We start from the raw sequence: 20497 nt of genomic DNA, 5'->3' as shown, positions 1-20497 counted from the left end.
TGTGGTCAGATTATCTCGTATTCTGCTGCTTTGAGGAAGAAGCTGAAGCAGGAGGAGTTGGTAATTGTGGACAAGATTAAGGAAATTGATAAGAAATATGTTATAGCTCCTCCTGAGGAGTTATATAAACAAAGAACTGAACTTCAAATGGAACACAGTTTATTACTTTCGTCCTCGATTGTAAACCAATTAAAGAAAACAAGAAGTGAATTTTATGTACATAGTGACAAAGTTGGTAAACTGTTGGCTAATCAACTGAAGTCTAATTATGCTAAATCTCAAATTAATCAGATTTATAACCAAAATGACCGACTGGTACTTGATCATGCGGGGATTAATCAAACCTTCACTGATTTTTATTCTTCCTTATATCAATCAGAGTCTCCTCGAGATTCTAAATATATGAATGATTTTTTAGATAATCTAGACTTCCCTGAGATTTCACAGGATATGTCTTCTATGTTAGATACTCCCATTACCACGGATGAGATTAAGAACGTTATTTTCTCTATGAATTTGGGGAAAGCTCCTGGCCCTGATGGGTTTACCGTAGAATTTTATAAATGTTTCGCACCTTCATTAATCCCTTGGTTCTGTAGGGTTTTTGAGGCTTCATTAAAACTTGGTAAACTTCCTGAATCTTTCAATAGAGCGTCAATCTCTCTAATATTAAAGAAGGATAAAGATCCTGCTCAATGTGCATCTTATAGACCAATATCTTTATTAAATGTTGATTCTAAAGTTTTTTCTAAGTTATTAGCAAATAGATTAGGAAAAAGTACTTCCTTTTATTATTTCGGAAGACCAAACGGGTTTTATTAAAGGTCGTTACTCTTTTTATAATATTCGCACACTGTTAAATATTGTTTATACTCCCTCACAAAATGTTTCTGAGTGTGTTATCTCTTTAGATGCTGAGAAAGCTTTTGATAGAGTAGAATGGCCTTATTTATTTAAGGTGCTTGAAATGTTTAATTTTAGCTCGAAATTTATATCCTGGATTAAACTGTTATATCATTCTCCTGTGGCCTCGGTCCGTACTAACTCTCTAAGCTCACCTTTTTTCCCTCTTTTTCGAGGTACTCGACAAGGTTGTCCTCTTAGTCCTTTATTATTTGATATTGCATTAGAACCTCTTGCAATTGCCATTCGAGAATCTCCAAATATTACTGGGATAACTCGGGGCTTAAAGTCCCATAAAATATCACTCTATGCTGATGACTTACTTTTATATATTTCTAATCCCCAAAAATCCATCCCTGCTGTTTTAGAGCTATTAGCACAATTTGGTCTTTTTTCAGGTTATAAATTAAATCTTAGTAAGAGTGAACTTTTCCCGATTAATAAACAACTTCCCTTATATCATAACTTTCCATTTAAATTGATTAATAATTATTTTTCATATCCTGGGATTAAAATTACCTGTAAATACAAAGATTTATTTAAGATTAACTTTTTACCATTAATTGACCATATTATTCAACTTTCATCTAAATGGTTTCCTTTATATTTAACTTTGATTGGTCGTATTAATGCAGTTAAGATGTTTTTTTTGCCAAAATTTTTATATATATTTCAGGCATTACCAATTTTTGTTCCAAAATCTTTTTTTGATAAAGTTGACTCCAAAATTTCTTCATTTATTTGGCAAAATAAAAACCCGAGACTGGGTAAAATACATTTACAGAAAGCTAAGAGAGATGGAGGCTTAGCATTACCTAACTTTAAATTTTATTATTGGGCAATTAATATTCGACATATGAAATTTTGTTTACTTGACCAGGATATACTATCCATTCCTAAATGGGTAGCATTGGAATTACAATCTGTTCAGGGTTATACACTTGGCTCTATTTTAGGTTCCTCTCTTCCTTTTGATTTGAAACGCCTTAAACAGGTGTCTAACCCGATAGTTAAATATACCTTACGTATTTGGTTTCAATTCAGAAAATTTTTTGATCTTAACCAATTTGGGCTAGCGATTCCTATTTTAGGTAACATATTTTTTCCTCCCTCTTTTACGGATCGTGCTTCTCAAATTTGGAAGACTAAGGGTATTTCACGGTTTTTGGATTTATTTTTAGATGGTTCCCTTATGTCTTTTGAACAATTATCTAATAAATATAACTTATCAAGAATACATTTTTTTAGATATCTACAAGTTAGAAATTTCCTAAGTACTATACTTTCTTCCTTTCCAATGCTTCCTCCTACATACATTTTAGATACTATAATTAACCTTAATCCATGTCAGAAAAGTGCATCGGCTATTATTTATAATATTATTATGAAACTTAGGAAAGCTCCATTTGATAAGATCAGGTCAGATTGGGAACAGGAATTGGGTTCTATCATTTCCGTGGATGACTGGGGGCAGATTTTACAATTAGTCAATACTTCCTCTATCTGTGCTAAACATTCCCTAATTCAATTTAAAGTTGTTCATAGAGCACATATGTCCAAAGATAAACTAGCTCGTTTTTATTCTCATATTAATCCTTTTTGTGATAGATGTCCAGGGCAGATAGCCTCTTTAACTCATATGTTTTGGTCTTGTCCTACTCTGGAAACTTTTTGGAGAGACATTTTTAATATTATCTCAAAAGGTATTGAATATAGATATCTCTCCTCATCCTATTACTGCTATCTTTGGATTACCTAAAATTTCCAGTAATCTTTCTCCTTCAGCCCGTAGAATGATTGCATTTCTTACTTTAATGGCGAAAAGATGTATCTTACAACATTGGAAAGAGCTTAATGCTCCAACTACCTTTTTTTGGTTTTCTCAGACGATATTATGCTTGAATTTGGAGAAAATTAGAAGCAATCTTTATGACTCCTCATTTAAATTTGAACAGACCTGGAGATCTTTTATTCAATATTTTCATTTAATGTAATATATACCCTTCTTGTTTTTTTTTACTGTTTTTAATGGTCGGGATTGAGGACGTGATTTTAAGTTTTTTAACTCTGTTTGGTTTTAAGTTAGCCCACTGCTTTGCTTTGCTTTTAGTTAGTTGCACGGTGGGTTTTTTTTGGGTTTTTTTTTCCTTTTCTCTATTGATATATATATAAAAATTAGTATACTATTATGTTACCTTGGTACGTTATGTTTAAATTACATTGTTTGTATCATTTTTTTTGTATTAATATCTCCTGTAATTTTATTATATTCTAACAGTGTATTAGTGCCTATATGGCTTACCTTTTTGTATACTTATTCAATAAAAAGATTTAAAAAGAAAAGAAAGAAGAGTTTTCAGTCAGAATTCAAATGACAGAGACCGTGGAAAAAGACACCGGTAATGTGACACAATGACTCCATAACAGGGTATCACTGCCCAGCTCTCAAGCATTAACAAGGTAATTTCCACCAGTTCAAAGGTTTATGCATTTTCAGTACGAGTATCAATTATAAGACTGTAAGTCCATAAGACATAGGAACAGAATTAGACCATTCCATCATGGCTGATTTAGTACTCCTCTCAACCCCACTCTCCTGCCTTCTCCCCCTAATCTTTGACGCCCTAACTAACAAAGAACATATCAACCTCTGCTTTAAATATACAAAATGACTTGGCCTCCACAGCTGTCCATGCCAATGAATTCCATAGATTCTCCACTCACTAGCTAAAGAAACTCCTTCTCATCTTAGTTCTAAATGGACATCCCTCTATTCTAAGGCAGTGCCCTCTGGTCCTAGACTCGCCCACTATAGGAAACATCTCCTCCACATCCACTCTGTTTAGGCCTTTCAATATTTGATTGGTTTCAATGAGATCCCTCCTCATCCTTCTGAACTCCGAGTACAGGCACACATCCATCAAACGTTCCTCATACGTTAATCCTTTCATCCCTGGAATCATTCTAATGAACCTCCTCTGGACCTTCTCCAAAGCCAGCACATCTTTTGGTGTATAGTTCCCTGAAGGTGGAATCTCATGTGGATAGGGTGGTGAAGAAAGCTTTTAGTATGCTGGCCTTGATAAATCAGAGCATTGAGTATAGGAGTTGGATGTAATGTTAAAATTGTACAAGGCATTGGTGAGGCCAAACTTGGAGTATTGTGTACAGTTCTGGTCACTGAATTATAGGAAAGATGTCAACAAAATAGAGAAAGTACAGAGGAGATTTACTAGAATGTTACCTTGGTTTCAGCACCTGAGTTACAGAGAAAGGTTGAACAAGTTAGGGCTTTATTCTTTGGAGTGTAGAAGGTTGAGGGGGGACTTGATAGAGGTATTTAAAATTATGGGGGGAGGGGAATAGATAGAGTTGACGTGAATAGGCTTTTTCCATTGAGAGTAGGGGAGATTCAAACAAGAGGACATGAGTTGAGAGTTAAGGGGCAAAAGTTTAGGGGTAACACGAGGGGGAACTTCTTTACTCAGAGAGTGGTAGCTGTGTGGAACGAGCTTCCAGTAGAAGTGGTAGAAGCAGGTTCGATTTTGTCATTTAAAAAAAAAATTGGATAGGTATATGGACAGGAAAGGAATGGAAGGTTATGGGCTGAGTGCAGGTAGATGGGACTAGGTGAGAGTAAGCGTTCGGCATGGACTAGAAGGGCCGAGATGGCCTGTTTCCGTGCTGTAATTGCTATATGGTTATCTTTTCTTAGATAAGGGGCTCAAAACTGCTCACAATCCCACAAGTGCAGTCTGACCAATACACTATAAAGCCTCAGCATCACATCCTTGCTCTTATATTCTAGTCCTCTCAAAGATACCATGCTAGTATCTTTCCTGTAATACCATGGAATCTTATCTTGTTAAGCAGCCTCATGTGCAGCACCTTGTCACAGTCTGAAAGTCCAAGCAAACAACATCCACTGATTCTCCTTTCTCCATCTTGCCTGTTATTTCTCAAAGAATTCCAACAGATTTGTCAGGCAAGATTTTCCCTTAAGGAAATCATGCTGATTTGACCTACTTTACCATGCTCCTCCAAATACCCCAAAATCTCATCCTTAATACACCCAACACAATGTTGCACAATATTACTCCAACATCTTCCCAACAACTGAAGTTAGGCTATCCAACCTATAATTTCCTCTCTTCTGCCTCCCTTCCTTTTAAAAAGGGGAGTGATATATGCAATTTTCCAGTCCTCCAGAACCATTCTAGGATCTAGTGATTCTTGAAAGATCATTTACCAAAGCTTTCATAATCTCTTCAGCTACCTCTTTTAGAAGGTCCAGATAATTTGTCCACCTTCAGACCTTTCAGCTTCCCAAGCACCTTCTCCTTAGTAACAGCAACTACGCTCACTTCTGACCCCGACACTCTTGAATTTCCAGCATACTGCTCATGTCTTCCACTTACTCAGTTTGTCTGCAATTTCCTTGAATCCCATTACTACCACTCCAGCATCATTTTACACCAGTCCAATATCTACTCTCTCCTCTCTTTTACTCTTTGAAGAAACTTTTGGTAATTTCTTTAATATTACTGGCTAGCTTATCTTCATATTCCAACTTTTCCCTCTTTATGACTTTCATGATTACCTTCTGTTGATTTTTAAAAACTTCTCAATCCTCTAATTTCCCACTATTTTTTGCACTCCATTATATGCCCTCTCTTAGGCTTTTGTGTTGGCTTTGACTTCCCTTGTCAGCCACAGTTGTGTCATCCTGCCTTTAGAATACTACTTCATCTTTGGGATGTATCTATCCTGCGTTTTCCAAATTACTCCCAGAAATTCCAGCCACTGCCACTCTATCATCATCCCTGCTAGTGTCCCTTCCAATCAATGTAGGCCAGCTCCTCTCTTATGCCTCTGTAATACCCTTTACTCCACTGTAATACTGATACATCAGACTTTATTTTTTCCTCTCTCAAAATGCAGGGTGAATTCTGTCATATCATGATCACTGTCTCCCAAGGTATTCTACAAATTCTCTCTTGGAATCCAGCACCAACCTGATTTTCCCTATCTACCTACATATTGAAATCCCCCATGACTAACGTAACATTGTCCTTATTATATGCTTTTTTCTATTTCCTACTGAAATTTATATTCCACCTCCTGGTTATTGGTCAGGAGCCTGTATATAACTCACATCAGGGTCTTCTTACCCTTGCAGTTTATAGACAATGGACAATAGGTGCAGAAGTAGACCATTCGGCCCTTCAAGCCTGCACCGCCATTCTGAGATCATGGCTGATCATCTACTATCAATACTCGGTTCCTGCCTTGTCCCCATAACCCTTGATTCCCCTATCCATAAGATACCTATCTAGCTCCTTCTTGAAAGCATCCATAGAATTGGCCTCCACTGCCTTCTGAGGCAGCGCATTCCACACCTCCACAACTCTCTGGGAGAAGAAGTTCCTCCTCAACTCTGTCCTAAATGACCTACCCCTTATTCTTAAACCATGCCCTCTGGTACTGGACTCTCCCAGCATCTGGAACATATTTCCTGCCTCTATCTTGTCCAATCCCTTAATAATCTTATATGTCTCAATCAGATCCCCCCTCAATCTCCTTAATTCCAGCGTGTACAAGCCCAGTCTCTCTAACCTCTCTGCTAAGACAGTCCGGACATCCCAGGAATTAACCTAGTGAACCTACGCTGCACCTCCTCCACAGCCAGGATGTCCTTCCTTAACCCTGGAGACCAAAACTGCACACAATACTCCAGGTGTGGTCTCACCAGGGTCCTGTACAAATGCAAAAGAATTTCCTTGCTCTTGTACTCAATTCCCTTTGTAATAAAGGCCAACATTCCATTAGCCTTCTTCACTGCCTGCTACACTTGCTCATTCACCTTCAGAGACTGATGAACAAGTACTCCTAGATCTCTTTGTATTTCTCCCTTACCTAACTCCACACCGTTCAGATAATAATCTGCCTTCCTGTTCTTGCTCCTAAAGTGAATAACCTCATACTTATTCACATTAAAGGCCATCTGCCAAGTTTCTGCCCACTCACCCAGCCTATCCAAGTCACCTTGAATTCTCCTAACATCCTCATCACATGTCACACTGCCACCCAGCTTAGTATCATCAGCAAACTTGCTGATGTTATTCACAATGCCTTCTTCTAAATCATTGACGTAAATCGTAAATAGCTGTGGTCCCAATACCGAGCCCTGTGGCACCCCACTAGTCACCACCTGCCATTCCGAGAAACACCCATTCACTGCCACCCTTTGCTTTCTATCTGCCAACCAGTTTTCTATCCATGTCAATATCCTCCCCCCAATGCCATGAGCTCTGATTTTACCCGCCAATCTCCTATGTGGTACCTTATCGAATGCCTTCTGAAAGTCAAGGTACACCACATCCACTGGATCTCCCGCGTCTATCTTCCTGGTTACATCCTCGAAAAACTCCAATAGATTAGTCAAGCATGACTTGCCCTTGGTAAATCCATGCTGGCTCGGCCCAATCCTATCACTGCTATTAAGATATGCCGCTATTTCATCTTTAATAATGGACTCTAGCATCTTCCCCACTACTGATGTTAGGCTAACAGGGCGATAGTTCTCTGTTTTCTCCCTCCCTCCTTTCTTAAAAAGTGGGATAACATTAGCCATTCGCCAATCCTCAGGAACTGATCCTGAATCTAAGGAACATTGGAAAATGATCGCCAATGCATCCGCAATTTCCAGAGCCACCTCCTTTAGTACCCTAGGATGCAGACCATCTGGACCTGGGGATTTGTTAGCCTTCAGTCCCATCGGTCTACTCATAACCGTTTCCTTCCTAATGTCAATCTGTTTCAGTTCCTCTGTTACCCTATGTCCTTGGCCCATCCATACATCTCGGAGATTGCTTGTGTCTTCTCTAGTGAAGACAGATCCAAAGTACTTATTAAATTCGTCTGCCATTTCTCTGTTTCCCCTAACAATTTCTCCCAATTCATTCTTCAAGGGCCCAACATTGTTCTTAACTATCTTCCTTCTCTTCACATACCTAAAAAAACTTTTGCTATCCTCCTTTATATTCCTAGCTAGCTTGCGTTTATACCTCATTTTTTTCTTCCCATATTGCCTTTTTAGTTAAGTTCTGTTGCTCCTTAAAAAATTCCCAATCATCTGTCTTCCCACTCACCTTAGCTCTGTTATACTTCTTTTTTAATGCTATGCTATCTCTGACTTACTTTGTCAACCACTGTGGCCACTTTCCCCCCTTTGAATCCTTCCTTCTCTGGGGGATAAACTGATTCTGCACCTTGTGCATTATTCCCAAGAATACCTGCCATTGCTGTTCCACTGTCTTTTCTGCTAGGATATCCGACCAGTCAACTTTTCTTAACTCTACCCACAAGGATTCTACATCTTCCAATCCTATGTCACATTTTTCTGAGGATTTGATTTCGTTTTCTAACCAACAGAGCCACTCCACCCCCTCTGCCTACCTGTCCTTTCAATACAATGTGTATCCTTGGATGTTAAGCTCCCAACTACAGGTATAATCTATTTTTCCAGCCATGACTCAGTGATACCCACAAAATCATACCTGCCAATCTTCAAAATACACAACAAGATCATTCATTTTACTCCATATACTATGTGTATTCAAACATAACACCTTCAGTCCTGTATTCAATATCCTTTTCAGTTTTGCCCCCCATGTTACACTTCAACTAATCCCATTGACGGCAATTTGGCCCCATCATCTGCCTGTCCATTCTCATAGTCTCACTACACACTGCATCAACATGTATAACAACTGCCCTATTCAATCGTTCCTTATAACTAAGGTCCTCCAGACCCAGCAACATCCTTGTAAATTTTCTCTGTACTCTCTCAACCAACGTCTTTTACAATTTCAACATAACATCCCATCTCCTGTACTCAATACTTTGACTTATGAAGGCCAATGTGCAAAAGCTTTCTTTACAGCCCTATCTTCATGTGACACCACTTTCATGGACCTGTATTCCCAGATCCCTTTGTTCTACCACGTTCCTCAGTGCTCTACCATTTACGGTGTAAGATCTACCCTGGGTGGTCCCACTGAAGTGCAAAACCTTGCACTTGTCTGCATTAAATTCCATCTGCCATTTTTCAGCCCATTTTCCCAGCTGATGCAGATCCCTCTGCAAGCCATGACAGTCTTCCTTGCTGCGACTACACCCCCAATCTGGGTGCCATCTGCAAATTTGCTGATCCAGTTAACCACATTATCATCCAGCTCATTGATATAAATGTCGAACAACAAAGGACCCTGCACTGATCCCTGCAGCACACCACTAATCACAGTCTTAGGTTGTGTTGGTTGTTAACTCAAACAATACATTTCACTGTATTTTCGATGTACATGTGATAAATAAATGAACTCTAATCTGAAATCTGAAACACACTACCAGAATTTTTAAAAATCCAACACTGGCTTCTGTCACCACTGTTACCTTTTAGCTCTGATCAGCAATTTCCAACCTGAAATCCTGATGACAGGCCTAATATTTGGGCTCATTCAGCTCTAAACTGGGCAGAATAAATGTAGATCAGGTCACCACTTTGCAAAAGAATTCCATTCAGTCCACAGGAGTGCCCTGAACATCCAGTTGCCTGTTTTTCCTTCCCATCCAGCGCAAATCCCCAATGCTGGGTTCACCTCTTAAAATAAAATGCAACAATTTATGTTGCACCATTAATGTAAAACATTTCAAGATAGTTTAGAGACGCATTAGCAAAGAAAATAAAAAGATACTAGAACTGATGATCAGAACCCTAGTAGAGAGACGTTTTATAAGAAGCATCAGACAGTGGCAGCTTAGCATCAGAATCGGAATCTGGTTTAATATCACTGACATTTGTGGTGAAATTTGTTGTTTTGCGGCAGCAGTGCAGTGCAACAGATAAAAAAAAACTATAAACTTGGTTAAAATCAAGTTGGTATTAAACTATTTGCCTTAAGTTTCTGAACGACACTTACGCAAATCACTTTCTCAATCTGTATGCTGTTGGATGAACCCCAAATGTTTTGCTTGTCAGTAAGTTTAGAGACAACACTCCAATACTCATCCAAACCTTCAAATATACGCAAGAGAAAAGTAGCCAAGAGTGATCCCTATGTACTCAATGCCAGAATGAAGTGAAAGAGAAAATATTAGCTACCCTAAGGCTTTTCTAGATAAAGACTAGTTTGGACTATGATCAAATTATGGAATGTTTGAAAAAGGTTCATCACAGGAACAGGATCATAAGACATCAGATACACAAATTAAGAGAAAAGAACAAAGTAAAAAATAATGGATTTTATTTTTATTACTAGGAACGTAGCAAATATGTAGAATAAGTTACCAACACAGATGGTTGCTTAAGAAGTTTTAATGAGTTTCAGGAAGGAATTAAACACAAATGTTTAGTTGGTACAATAAGACAGGCTTCCAGGCAATATGCCTTTGAGCTGCACACCAAAGTAATGGCGTAAGGTAGGCAAAGGATTATGCAAACTCTTCTGTGTTTCCTTCCCTGTCCATCCCCCAGCTTCAAAAACATATATTAGAATCGTTGTGAGATGCTTTTAGTGGGATGCTATGTTAAACATTTTCTAACTATCCAAACATGTTATATCTACAGCATCTCACTCTTCCAAACAAAAACTTTAAACACAATTTTCACACCACTACCTCTTGAATACAAATATGAATACAAAACACCAACTGCGATTCCAGCAATGCCTACATTGCAAAAACAAAGACAAATAAAAGCTTTGCTGACATGACAACCCAGGACCTTCACTATTCTCGTTACTACCATTAGGAAGGAAATACAGGAGCTGGAAGACACACACTCACTGTTTGAGAACAACTTCTTCCTCTCCACCATCAGATTTCTGAACGGACAATGAACCAACAAACACTATCTCACTATCTTTGCTCTCTTTTTGCATTTCTTACTTCATTTAATATTTTATATATACGACTCAGTGGCAGCTTTATTAGATACACCAGCTCATTGGAGCAAATACCTAATCAGCCAATTATGTGGCAGCAACTCTACGCATTAAAAGCATGAGGACATGGACAAAAAGTTCAGTTATTGTTCTGACCAAACATCAGAATGGGGGAGAAATGTGATCTTAGTTACTTTGACTGTGAAATGACTGTTGGTGCCAGATGGGTTGGTTTGAGTATCACAGAAAGTACTGATCTCCTAGGACTTCAACGCTTAACAGTCTGTAGAGTTTGGAGAAAATGATAAAAACAAAAAAAAAAATCCAGTGAGTGGCAGATCTGTCGGCAAAAATGCTTTGTTAATGAGAGGTCAAAGGAGAATGCCCAGACTGGTTCAAGCTGACAAGAAGGCAACAATAACTCAAATAACCACGCGTTATATAACAGTGATGTGCAGAAGAGCATCTCTGAATGTACATGTTGTACCTTGAAGCGGATGGGCCACAGCAGCAGAAGACCACACCAGGTTCCACTCCTGTACCGAATAAAGTGGCCACTGAGTGTATTTTTTAAAATTGTAACTAATAGTATTTTTTATGTATTGCACAGTGCTGCTGCCGCATAACAACAAATTTCATAAAATATGTCAGTGATATTAAACAGGATTCTGAACTTCCAGTTCCATATTCTACTACTTGGTCTTCATTATTTAGTTCTATTTTTAAGCCAAACTTTACTATGATGTGAATATGTTGTCCCAAATCTGCTCCTATCACTTCAGCCAGCCATTTACTTTCCCAAAAACAAAATCAAGCAACACTTGCTTTTTTTTTTCCAGACCAGAAATGTTTCCGTCAGGCATTTCCTGGGGCAGCTTGTGCATACAGGAAAGGCGTGGGAGAGGATGGTGGGGGGCGGGGGGGGTTCATTTTCATACACAGTGACCTGGAATTGTGGGCTTTCCCGCATATCTCTACAGGATGCAATCCTTACTCTTGACATATTTCCCACCATTAGGATTGAATGTCGGACCAGCTGCCAAATGGGAAGGGTGCACCCCTTATATATTACAGATTTTTCCTCAGCCAGCTGGGCAGAACAATGAAATCCTTTATTCATTTTGCCTCGTCCCTTGCTTCAGACTGCAAGTAAGTGATTGGAGTCAACTGATACCACACATAATTTCTCTCCGAATTAACTGGAGCGGACAACGTGCAACTGTTGATGCTGCTCCAGCAGCCCAAGTTCAGAATCAGAATCACTTTTATTATCACTGACATATGTCATGAAATCTGTTGTTTTCTAGTAGTATAGTGCAATACATAAAATTTACTATGTGTAACAATAACAAATAAATTAAACCGTTGGGGCACTGAGAGAAGGGTAGTGCAGTCTGATGTGACCAGAACGAACATTAAATTTTCCTGAATGCTATTGGTATCACTTTGCTTTGGAAACTGAAGCAGAAAACCTCAGTTTATTAAAGAAGAATGACGCGTAGCAAAGCAAATATAGCTCTTCCTCGTTTAACGAAGAACACTTTTGATGGCATCATTTCTGGTTTATCTGCCACCCTTGTGCCTCTCGTTGTCATTCTGGAGATGTGCAGTTCTTTCATCCCCCGTCTCCATCTCTTCTGCTATTTGTTGTTTGTCTCTGATCCTGGAGACGCGCATGCCTCTCCTCCTCTGTCTCTTCTTCTCTCATCTTTTTTTGTCCTGACTCTTTGATACTGGAGTCGTGCGGCCCTGGCCTCATCCGATTCTTGTTCTCTCCCTCTCCTTGCCGCTTCCCAACGACGTTTGGCATCATCTCTTGACCGTAATGTCCCCCTTCTCTTTCCACGTGGCATAATTAGACTGACCTTTTTTTTTACCCTAATGCTGGATAGAAGATATGAAGCACTAACACCAGAGAATGCTGATTATTCTTGATGATGTGGTTGACGCTCTCCTAAATGGACGTGATATAGTCACCGCTGTCCTTTGACTGCAGCAAAGGGTTTTATGGGTGTCTCGAAGTTCATCATTACAATAAGATTTAATTATCTCTTATTGATAGGTGGCAGTTAGATCTGTCCCAATCCTGCACATGCTGATGGTGATTAGCAGAATGTGAGCCCTCGAAATAGAGCTGCCCTGCCCTTTTGCTCCGGTAGGTGTCGCTGCTGAGGCTGGCCGTGCGCATGCATCGGGCTGTCACATCCCGATTTCCATGATGGCCGACCAGCTCTCGGGTGAAAGCCAGCCTGTTGATTTTTGGCAAATGAGCAATTTTATACAAACTTATAACCCTGAACTTTGTCTGCATTCTGTAAGTTAGCGCATTTTAATTTGATTTAGCCAAAAAAAGTGCCGCAGTAATGCACTGTTTGCGCTAATTGGAGGTCACAAACAGACAGACAGACAGAGCATGAGGGTTTTAGTAGTATATAGATTAATAGCACAACAGAGAATTAGCAAGGTTGTGTTCATGTGATCAAGGATCATTCAAAAATCTGCCAGCAGAGTGGAAGATGATGTTTCTAAATTGCTGAATGTGTATCTTCAGTCTCGTGTATCTGCTCAGTAGCTAGGTGGTTAGTGCAATGCTTTTCAGTGCCAGTGAACTGGGTTCAATTCCCACTGCTGTCTGAAAAGAATCTGAACATTTTCCTGGTGACCGCATGGGTTTCCTCCAGGTGCTCCGGTTTCCTCTCACTTTCCAAAGACTTCCAAAGAAGTTAGGTTTATTAAGTTGTGGGCATTCTACGTTGATGGCAGAAACACGGCGACACTTGTAGGCTGGTGCCCCACACATTCTCAGACTATGTTGGTCGCTGATGCAAGCAACAGTGTTTCTGTGTACATGTGACAATAAAGGCTGATAATTAATCTTTAATCTTCCCTGATGTAGGAATGAGAAGAGGGCAAGTCCCAGATGGCGAGAGTCCTTATTGACGGTGCTGCCTTCTTGAGGCACCGTCTTTTGAAGATACCCTCGATGGTGGGGAGGTTTGTGCCTGTAATGGAGCCGGCTGAGTCTACAGCCCTTGCAGCCTCTTTTGATCCTGTGCATTGAAGCCTCCATACCGCAAAGTGGGGCAACCAGAAATGTCGCTCAATTCCATAGGTGTATCACAGACATCTACCTTGGGCGCTGTCTGGGTGGAGTCTGTACGTTGCTCTGTAACTGTGCGGATTTCCTCCAGATGCTCCCATTTCCGTTCAGATCGTAAATACGCGCTGTAGGTTAATTGCTGCTGCAAACTGCCCCAGTGTAGGTGGGTGATTGCAGGAAAGTCAAAGAGAACTACTGGGCGCGTACAAGTTTAGAGGTTTCAGGGAAAGTACGTCAGAACACAGAGCTGAGAGCTGGCACAGACTACAGTTACCTAATACATGATGAACATAGTAGCTTACCTCAACTACCCTCTCCAGAAGTGGTTCCAGCCAGTGTTCATTGCATTCGCAATGGCTGTCGAGAAATGTTAGTATGCCTGCTTGTGCTGCATCAGCTCCCCTGACACGTGAACGCATTAGCCCTGTCCGGGTAAGTTAAATAAAGATCATTGATCAGGGACTTCAAAGAAATCTCAGAAATAGAAACGCTAACACAGCCATGTCACCTTGACTTACCCTCACGTCGGTTGTTTCGAAGAATTCGGACCTTCTCAATCTTCGATAGTAAAGTGCCGTCTTCAGCTGAAAGCAGGAATTCACAATTTTTTTAAAAAACTCCTTTAGGACAACATGACCCATGAAAAGGTTTTTATAAAATTACTTACGGTTGTCACTGTAATCATCAACCAAAATGATTTCTTTGATAAGATATGGAGGACTTTTTCTAAGCACACTGTAAGAAAAAAAAATTGGAAATTAAATACAAAACAAAATTATTACCATTTTAATCAGTCATTTCTGCTACAGGGAAATGCACATCCTGCAAAAATCCAAGCACTCTATTATACTTGCTTGTGAGAACAATTTGCAAAAAGGATTCCAAAGAGCTAACAGCAAAGAGCTGACACAGTTGTTTTACTTTAAGAAGAATAGTGTTTCAGTCCTTTATTCTACTATTCAATTACTCATGCCAAAATTGGTAAGTGGAGTTAAGCAAATCACTATTTAACAAAAAAAAAACAAATTATCAATTGAACCCACCTTTTATTTTACTATTTTACAATACCCTTTGTGTGAAAGTGGTTCCTGATACCACCATTGAGTGGCATAACGATTTTTTTAAATATATAATTATATCCCATTATTTTGCGCTCCCCTCTTGTAATGGTTTCATCCACTCTTCCATTTAATTTTAATTCATCTTAAACCACTCATTTAGGTCTTCGTACCAATCGAAACCCAATCTCTACAACCTGGCCTCATTCCTTATCTCTTCTGATGGCAGTATCAGTCTGGTGAAATTTCTCTGCAACTTCTGAAATGAATCCTTCCCTCACGGTATGAAAACCAGAACTGAATGCAGTCCACCACAGCATAGAATTTTTAGATATACTTAATCTTTAATAGCTTTAACTAAAAGTAAAATCTATTAATCTCAATGTCAGAGTTTTCATTTGGTCTTGCCTCAGTAACACAATGAATTAAACATAACAAGAGAAAATTGCTGAGTTTAGGGGATTGGGTGCAACAGTGTAAAGGCTCCACCCAGCACAAACTGGGAAATAGAGACGTTCCAGATTTTATCTGGCTCCATTAAAATTCCTCACACTATTAGGTTGTGCATATTACCTTGCAATGCACAGCATTGCCTGCCTGGATTGTTAAACCTAAGCAACACACACAAAATGCTGGAGGAACTCGAAAAGTCAGGCAACATCTATGGAGGGAAATAAACAGTAGATATCTTGGGCCCAGGCCCTTCATTTGGCCTGGAAAAGAAGGGGGCGGAAGCCAGAATAAAACATAACAAGTAGAACAAACACCCATAAATGCTGCCTAACTTGATGAGTTCCTCCAACATTTTTTGAATTTTGCTCAAGATTTCCAGCATCTGCAGAATTCCTTGTGTTTAAAACTAAAGCCTTTGATTTTGCATTCAGGCAATTTTAAAAAAATGTCCTTGAATCATTTATCACTTATGCAATTTCAGAGTGGAAGGCCATAACAATCAAAGCAGTGACAAGCTCAGAATCCAAACCAGGTTTATTATCACTGACATATGTATGAAAGATGTCATTTGGTGGCAGCAAATACAGTGCTAGATATAAAAATAAGAAATATAAAAAATCAACACACTTCTACTGCAGCCACCACACCACACTCTAGTCCTTCCTCTATTTCTGAGCGGTTTGGAAGCAGCAGCTGGTGGGTAAAGGAACTGCAGTGAAGATGAGAATTTTAAGTGACACTGTTTGCTGCAGAGAAGAATGCACTGAATGAATGGATTGAAGAAACAGTGTCAAGGTTAATGTTTATAAGGGAACTGGATATGAAAAAGGTTGTACTGACTTTGGGAACTGAGCAGGTGAGTATGACCAAACAGATAGCTTTATTAATCATCCTGTAAATGATGTCAGGCCAAAGTTGAACAAATAGGCTTTGCCGCTGTACATCACAGCTTTTCATCACATGGCACATTGCCAGGATGCACGGGATACATTTATGCTTGGGCTTTCCAAATTGTTTTCCAGCATTCAAACAAGCTCAACCAAGTTCCACTGATGCACGAAAGAAGGTCTGCAGTTAACCATTCACCTGGGAATATCAAGTTATCTTCAATGATGCATACATTGATGCAAAGGTACCTAAACTATGGAATATTATGAGCTGTTTTAGGCCCCATATCTAAGAAAGGAAAGTGGCATTGGAGAGGGTCCAGAGTAGGTTCACAATGGGAATGAAAGGATTAATATATAAGGAACGTTTGGTGGCTCAGGGTCTCTATTTGCTGGAGTTCAGAGGAATGAGGGGGATCTTAATGAAACCTAACAAATATTGATAGAGCAGACATGGAGAAGATGTTTCCTATAGTCAGGGAGTCTAGGACCAGAGGAGGCACAGCTTCAGAATACAAGGATAGTCCTTGAGAATGGAGATGAGCCAGAACGGAAATTTAGCCAGAGGGTGGCGAATGTGTGGAATTCATTGCACAGACAGCAGTGGAGGCCAAGTCATTGGGTATACTTAAAGCAAATGTTGATAGGTTCTTAATTAGTGAGGGCATCAGAGGTTACAGGGAGAAGACAAGAGAATGAGGTTGAAAGGGAAAATAAATCAGCCATAACTGAATGGTAGAGCAGACTCAATGGGCCAAGTGGCCGAATTTGGCTCCTGTGTCTTATGGTTTAAAATAAACTTCTACACTAATTGAAACCAAACTCCTCAAAGGCAAAATCTGTTCACCTCTCCACAGGCTCCGGGCACAGCAACCCACTCATACTACTCAGCAGCTCAACTGCCTTTCAATACATTGAGCAGGCTAGGGTTTTTCTCTTTGGAGCAAAGAAGAATGAGAGGCAACTTTCTAGAGGTGTACAAAATGTTAAGAGGCACAGAGTGGAAATGGCTAATACGAGGGGACATAACTTTCAGGAGTTTGGCGGAAAGTATGGGGGGGGGAAATGCTAAAGGTAGTTTTTTTTTCATGAGGAGAAGTCTTTTCATTGTTTTGTTCCAGTCCTAATGAAGGGTCTTGACTTGAAAAGTTGACTGTACTCTTTTCTACAGATGTTGCCTGGCCTGCTGAGTTCCACCAGCATTTTGTGTGTGTTGCTTGGATTTCGAGCATCTGCACATTTTGTCTTGTTTGTAAAGAGTTTTAAAGAATTCTGTCATCCTTTTTATATCTGAGGCATATGCAAATACAATCTCCCCTTTGGATATTTCCAAACCAAGCCACAGAGATTATGTGAAGAATTCCTGTTTATCAAGTGTAGAGAGCTCATATTATTTCCCAGTCAGAACATGCTACACTATGTTCTGACATCTTGAGAAGCTGATATTGCAGGATTCCCTGAATATGCACCCAGGTTCTATTTCAATTTTAACATTTCCAGTAAACTGGACAAATTCACACTGACAACAGTTCATCTTTACCATGCTTCTTAACCCATGTCAAATTTATTTCTCTCATGAGAAACTCTGGGCCTGTACTCGCTGGAGTGTGGAAGAATGAGAGTGGAATCTCATTAAAACCTATCATTGAAAGGTCTACGTAGTATAAATGTGGAGAGGATGTTTCCAATAATGGGGGAGTCTTGGACCAGAGGGCACAGCCTCAGAATAGAAGTAAATCCTTTAGAACAGAGATAAGGAGGAGATTCTTTAGCCAGATGTGGAATTCATTGACACGACAGCTGTGGAAGCCAAATCACTGGGAATATTTAAAGCGGAGGTTGATAGGTTCTTGATTAGTAAGGGTGTCAAAGGTTATGGGGAAAAGGCAGGAGAATGGGGTTAAGAGGCATAATAAATCAGCCATGGTGGAATGGTGGAGCAGATCAAGTGGCCTAATTCTGCTCCTATCCCTTATGTTCTCATGATCAACCTTTAATTTTTAATTGCACCAACCACTCGATTCTGTTATGTTCCTCAGATCTGCAGACCTCCAAGATCTCACCAGCTTTCTAATTTTGGCTTCCTGTGGCTCTGAAGTTGATAGGTTACAGACATTATACATGGCCAATAGTTTGGATGCAATTCTAAGCAAAAAGGTAATGCGCTCCATTTGCGACAACACTATTCAGTGTGACGACCCAAGTCTTAAGTTTAGAATTCTCTCCTCAATTCTCTCTGCTTCTCTTCTTCTTTAAGATCCTCTTTAATCCCTACTTCTCTGAATAACTTTTTGATTATATCTACCCTAAGATATCCTATGTGATTTAGTACCAAAATGTATTTGTTAACATAAAGCATCCTCGGACTTCACTACTTCAAGGGCACTATATAAATAAAGTTGCAGCAAATGCCAAATATTGAGTACGACTTCCATCGCTTTACCTGACAACAGTGCGTAGCAATGCTGATCTCGCTTCATTGTGAAAGGTAATGATTACACTCGTTGCTATCAAGTCAGTTCTCCACTGCTTCCGCCGACATCTGTTAGAAAGAACACAGCACACTGAGCACATGGGCACCTTTCCCATTTTCTGATTAAAGCAGCTAGTTAAATTTTAACTTTGTCATATTAGGATAGGAAAATAATGACTTTTATCGATGAATCAAGCAGAAATAAAGAAAGGCTGACAAACATTTAACTTTTGATTGTACTGTGTGTGACAGGTGAGTTCAGATGATACATTGAGGTTACAGAAGAGGAAGTTTCTGTCCATTTTCCTCAGACTATAAATAATTAAACAGCATTGTACTATTGTATTGAGTAATTCTAAAGTTGTCATGTATTTGCTAAGTTTTAAAGTGTAATATACTGGCCTAGTGCGGAAACACCAATGGTCAGGAACATAAGAGTCTATACAGGAAGTCTTGGATACAGCCCAGTCCATCACAGGCGAAGCCACTGAGCACATCTACAAGGAGTGTTGCCAAAACAGCATCCATCATCAAGGATCCCAACTCCAGCCTCCTGCCATCAAGGCCATGCTGTCTCCTTACTGCTGCCATCAGGAAGGATGCTCAGGAGCCTTAGGTTCAACACCACTGCGTCCAGGAACAGTTATCACCTTCAACCACCACGCTGTTGAATGAGTGTGAATAACCTCAATGCTGATCTGATTCCACAATCTACTGACTCACTTTCAAGGAACCAATAACTCATGTTCTCGGCATTATTTATTTATTGCTTGTATTTACAGTTTGTCTTCTTTTGCATTAGTATCATGTCAGATTTAGTGTGTAGTTTTTCATTGATTCTAGTGTATTTCTTTGTTCTACTGTGAATTCCTGCAAGAAAATGAACCTCAAGGTAGTATATGGTGACATATACATATATTGATAATAAATTTACTTTGAACTTTGAAATTTCTTTTTAAGAAAGTTATGAGATGTTTTCTGTCTCTGATCAGGTATAAAACCCAGTGTCAAGTAATCCATAAAGAAAACAAACAGAAATAGCAACCTTTCCAATTAATTATTTGGTCCTTAAGGGAAACAGCATTTTTCTAATGCTACTTGGGTATCCATTTACCCAGCCTCTTGTAAGCCACAAAGGGAGAATATGAACTTTATGTACACAAAGCACTATTTGCCACCAGAAATACTACTACTAAAGACTGCTCAGAATTTTGTGCAGCATCTATGTCAGTTTTTACATTGTATATACCCTCAGTGGCCATTTCATTAGGATACTTATACAGCTGCTTGTTAATGCAAATATCTAATCAGCCAATCATGTGGTAGCAACTCGAAGCATAAAAGCATGGTCAAGAAGTTCAGTTGTTGCTCAGACCAAACATCAGAATGGGGAGGAAATTTGATCTAAGTGATTTTGACTGTGAAAGGATTGTTGGTGCCAGACGGTGTTGTTTGAGTATCTCATAAACTGCTGATTTCCTGGGATTTTCATGCACAACAGTTTCTAAAGTTTACAGAGAATGGTGTGAAAAACATAACACATCCAGTGAGTAGTTTAGTGGGCGAAAACGCCTTGATAATGAGAAAGGTCAGAGAAGAATGTCCAGACTGTTTCAAACTGACAGGAAGGAGACAGCAACTCAAATAACCATGCGTTACAACAGTGGTGTGCAGAAGAG

At 39.5% G+C, this 20497-nt stretch overlaps 1 protein-coding gene across 1 annotated transcript in view; it reads right to left on the bottom strand.

Moving 5' to 3' along the window:
- The window catches only part of galnt2 (UDP-N-acetyl-alpha-D-galactosamine:polypeptide N-acetylgalactosaminyltransferase 2), a 128064-nt gene that overhangs the window by 51287 nt on the left and 56280 nt on the right, over nt 1-20497 (bottom strand). The window contains exons 4-7 of the mRNA XM_063039920.1: nt 18789-18887; nt 14615-14682; nt 14466-14531; nt 14250-14371 (exon numbers count right to left, since the gene is read on the bottom strand). Coding sequence (XP_062895990.1) covers nt 14250-14371; nt 14466-14531; nt 14615-14682; nt 18789-18887 — 355 coding nt within the window. The remainder of the gene's footprint in view (nt 1-14249; nt 14372-14465; nt 14532-14614; nt 14683-18788; nt 18888-20497) is intronic.

The sequence above is a fragment of the Mobula hypostoma genome, chromosome 2, assembly GCF_963921235.1.
Source record: "Mobula hypostoma chromosome 2, sMobHyp1.1, whole genome shotgun sequence".
NCBI classification, from domain to species: Eukaryota; Metazoa; Chordata; class Chondrichthyes; order Myliobatiformes; family Myliobatidae; genus Mobula; species Mobula hypostoma.
The sequence above is the reverse complement of the archived record's forward strand: the minus strand, read 5'-3'. Positions and strand labels throughout refer to the sequence as shown.